The sequence below is a fragment of the Motacilla alba genome, chromosome 3 (genome assembly GCF_015832195.1).
Source record: "Motacilla alba alba isolate MOTALB_02 chromosome 3, Motacilla_alba_V1.0_pri, whole genome shotgun sequence".
Taxonomy (NCBI): domain Eukaryota; kingdom Metazoa; phylum Chordata; class Aves; order Passeriformes; family Motacillidae; genus Motacilla; species Motacilla alba.
The window spans coordinates 70,701,671-70,706,139 of record NC_052018.1 but is presented as its reverse complement, the minus strand read 5'-3'; the positions used below and the strand labels follow the sequence as shown (position 1 = coordinate 70,706,139).

The following is a 4,469-nucleotide window of genomic DNA, read 5'->3' as shown; positions in this document are numbered from 1 at the left end:
ACTGGCCATTTGTCTTGTCTGCCACAATGCCAGTACAGTGCCACACGTGAACAATGGCAGCCTTGATGGCAGATGTGTAGCTCTTTGACTCACGTGCTTAGAATAGTGGCAGCGGAGGAACTGAGAACTCAATTATGTAATTCTTGAGTCCTGATCGCAACCCAGGAGTCAAACTCCTCAACTCTCTTCTCAGACATTACAGCTAATGAAAGGTGTGCTTTAAATAATAATCAAGGGACCTGACCAACAGTGAGGAGTTGGATTCTTTGACCACCTCCTGTGGGTTTCTACTTTTCTAAGAAATTGTGAATTGGCACCTGAAGGAAAGTGGGGAAAAAAAAAAAGAGGAAATAACCAGAGAGAGGGTATTGGTCTTTCTTTCAGTTACTTTGATGCTGGTAAATGGTGAGGGTGTACTGTAATTTTAATCCAACATCCTCAGTTTAGGAGATGTTGTTTTAGAGTCAATTTATTAATTGAAGAAAACAACACAATTTTATTTCTATCTCAGCAAGTATTCCTTGTGCCTGTGGCAAGGAGACTGTGGTGTAAGGGAAGGATGTCCAGAGAGAGAAGAGCGCTCTCTTTGCCGGGCAGCAGGCTGAGCAATGAAATTCTTCACATGTGTGTTCACTTCAACTCCCACTTTACATGCAGACAGGAGAGAAAATGTGAGTTTATCAATGCATATCTAAGATACTGTGGAGAGACTCTTCAGTATACAGCCCTTGACACAGATACCCATGATTCTCTTGAAGCAGGAACAGACTGCAGCTATGGATAGGACAAGAGGACATAGTCTTAAGCTGTGCCAAGAGAGGTTTAGATGGACATTAGAAAGAATTCCTTAACACAAAGTGTGATTAGATATCGGGATGGGCTGCCCAGGGAGGTGATGGAGTCACTAACCCTGGAGGTGTTTAAGGCATGACGGGACACGGCACCAGAGTGCCATGTCTGGTTGAGGTGATAGTGTTCGGTCTAAGACTGAATTTAATGATCTCAGAGATCTTTTCCAACCCAACTGATTCAGTGAGTCTGTGAATATGAAAACAGTTTAAGGTCCCTCAATGCCTCCACAAACACCACTCCTGCTACCTGATGGAGCATAGGGCCCGTCCCACCGCCGCTCCTGTCTCTCGAAAACTACAGCGGGGAACACACGACCAGGGTGTTCAGAGCCGAGGGCAGGAGCACGACGGCTGCTGCCACCACACATCAGGCACCGTGGTGCTGCCCCCACCCAGCCACCAGAGCAGACGGCCCACATGGTTGCAGGAGGCACACTGGAGCCGCTGGAGGCACACTCCCGCCGGCGGGACGCGGGGCCGAGCACCCCTGAGGCCGCCGGGCCCGAGTTCCCCGGCGCTGCGGGCTGCGAGGCCGCGCTGCCCGGGACGCGCCCCACAGGCAGCGCTGCTGGGACGCGACTCTCGCGAGAGAGCGGCCGGCCTCGCCGGCACCCCGGACACACACGGGGCTCTCGCGAGAGCGGGGCCCGCGGGCCGGCATGGAGCGGCTGTTCGCGCTGGAGCTGCTGGTGGAGGCGCTGCGGGTGGCGGAGCCGGGGCCCGCGGAGCTCCCGGGGCCCGCGGAACACCCGGCCGTGGCGCTGCGCCTCCTGGACTTCCCCACCCTCGTGCTGCGCCCCGCCGCCGCCGCGCCGCCGCTGCGGCCGGGGCAGCCCTTTCCCTTCGGCCGCGGCAAGCGCTGCCTGTTCCGCTGGCGCCCGGACTCGCTTTTCGCCGCGCTCCGCCGCCGCCCGCTCCGCGCCCTGCTCCTGGCGCTGCCCGCCGGGCTCGCCCCGGGACGCCCCCGCCTCCTCGGCAGCTGCGCCGTGTCCTTGGCCCCCGCCGCCGAGCTGCTGCAGCGGCCCGGGGCGCCCTCCTCCTGCGGCCGCCGCGGCCGCTTCGCGCTGCGGGACACCGCCGGCCGCCCCGTCGGGGAGCTGGTCCTGCGCTACCGCCTGACCAGCCTGGAGGCCGGTGAGGCGCGACCCGCCAGCCCCCGCGCCGCCACACCGCCTGCCACCAGCCCTGAACCGCGGGACGAGGAGGAGGAGAAGGAGGAGGAGGAGGAGGGGGAGCAGCTGGAAGGCAACGTCTTTTGCCCTCCGCTGCTCTATTACAGCCGTGAGCCGGCTGAGCCTCAGCGGCCGCCAGCAGCAATAAGGCAATGGGAGCATATCGAGCCGCAGAGACCGCAGGAGAAGGACAAGGGCCCCAGCCCACCACGTCCCAGTGCTGGGCCCTCACTGCTGCACCCCGCCAGCCCTCGAGAGCCCCAGAACGCCCTGGTGCAGCTGCCATTGCTCAGTGCCTTGCTGGCAGAGCTGTCCGTGCTCACCCGCAGCGCTGTGCCTGCTGCTGCTGTCCACCCCCATCTTGCCTGGCTCTACCGGGCCCCAGGGAGTGGGGACACGGCCTCACAGCCTCCCAGTCACTCTGCTGCCCTGAGGCCTGCAGAGACACCTGTGGGGCTTGGCAGGTGCAGTGAAGTCACGAGCCCTCCGTTCCAACAAGGCTGTCAAAAGACCACCTCCCCAGAGTCTTCTGGGGTTGGGAGAAGACCCAAGAAAGCTGTGCCTGAGGGACAGCCAGCCTGTGAAAGGAGCTGCAAAGCTAAGGAGAACAGACCTCCCAGAAAGAAGTTGTTGTATGGGCTAACAAATACTCTGAGGCTACGGCTGCAGCAGACCAACCCGGATAAGCTGATAATTCATGAAAGGAGGGAGCAGTACAGGAAAAAGCAAATGGAGATGCTGAAAGGGAGAAGCCCCTTACCCAAGAGAAAACTGGTCAGAAATACTGAAGAACAGCATGTGGTGTCTTGCAGGCATTGTAGCACAGGAGGCAGTTTAAAGCGGAATAATCAGTTGGATAAAATTATTCAGACTTCATTAGAAAACAGTGCTCTCTCCGAGTCAATTTCTGTGACAGGAGATAAATCCCCTGGTCTGCAGAAACAGTCTATTGCAAGTCTATCCAGGAACGATTCAATAACTATAGCCCCCTTACCGGAGGAAACTCTGTTAAAATCTGCTCATGAGGAAAAGTATGCAAAAGCTCAACTCCCAGCAGCATTCCCATCAGATGCTAATGGAAAAGGAAGTTACAACGATGCAATACACTTAATCCATCATAAAACCATGGAGCATGATGATGTGTCTGTTGTAAGTGGTCATAAACTAAGCCCCAGCAGGAGTGTTGAAAACAACTCTGAATTCATATACTCTGATGACTTTGTTGCTAGTCCAGAGAACACAGTTTGTTCAGGAGATTGCACCAATGCTGAGTGTACAGGCAGAGACTCGAAAGTTCATGACAGCAGTCCTGAACCTCTGTGGCTTGAAAGAGCAAAGCAAGATTGGTCAGATACAGAGCCAGAATCCAGCAGGTCCAGAATTTCAAAGACAAGTCAAAGAGCTCAAAGTACTTCAGATCTTGTGCCAGTTCCTTCAGCTTCATCTCCAGACCAGTCTTTGAGGAGAAACTGTGACTTAAAAACCAGCATGGAAACTAGTGCTGAATCTGCTGATTCACTTAACCTTGCTGAGATGGAGGCATCATTATTAGAAGATGAAGAGCAGAAAGCCCAACAGATGAGTAAGGAAGAGAACAGAGGTGATCGACATATTAAAGAAATATCTTCACTAAGAAGCAAACAAGTTAAATCTGATACTGACCTGAATACAGGAAAGGGGCAGACGTCTACAGGACAAAAGCAGTCAGTAACTCAAGTTAGCTCTTACTTGCCATCTAACATGTCTGATCTTGAACTTAGTGTTCTGGAAAACAGTAGGTCAGACAAAGAAGATGATTTTCTGGAAAAACTACATGGCCCTAATCAGTTCAAAGACATCAGTGAACTTGTTATAAACAAACTCCCAGGATACACAATGTAATTATAAGTTTTCACTGTCTGGATTAAGATGAAATATTTGAACTTTGTAAAATCTGTTACATTTAGTTACACTAAATTTAAGATTTTATCATGCACATGTATTACATCAGTGAATTCACTTATGAGGTTTTTAAAATAAATTACTATTTGAATCTCTAACAAATGGTGTCTACAGCCTGACTTCAGTGTCAGTATCTTAACACAAAGGTAATCCAAAGAGTATGTGAAACATAACTTACTGTCAAAGCAGAAATGAAAACAGAAGCAGCAAAAGCAGCCAGTACCCACAAATGCAGTCCAGTGTAGAAGTAATAACATGCTACCAGAACAGCCAAGTACAAAATTCATTCCTAACCAAACAGAAGGTTTTATTCCTCCTGAAAATTTCCAAGCCTCCTTTTCATTAGAAATAGTTACTTAGAACATATAGTCACAGCCAGTAGCATCACAGAATTTCATCAGCTAGTCAGTATAATGATGTGTTTGTTTCCCTTTCCCATCACTAAACAGAGTGACCAGAACTGGAAGAGCCCTTTCAGAGTTTCTTAGGTTGAAGTTTTATTTAA

General features: G+C 51.8%; 1 protein-coding gene across 1 annotated transcript; it reads left to right on the top strand.

The window, feature by feature from the left end:
- The first annotated feature begins 1,436 nt into the window (after positions 1 to 1,436).
- On the top strand, positions 1,437 to 4,066 carry MAP10 (microtubule associated protein 10). Its single transcript, XM_038133652.1, has one exon. The coding sequence runs from the start codon at positions 1,511 to 1,513 to the stop codon at positions 3,902 to 3,904; it is 2,394 nt and encodes a 797-aa protein (XP_037989580.1). The 5' UTR covers positions 1,437 to 1,510; the 3' UTR covers positions 3,905 to 4,066.
- The last annotated feature ends 403 nt before the right edge of the window (positions 4,067 to 4,469 follow it).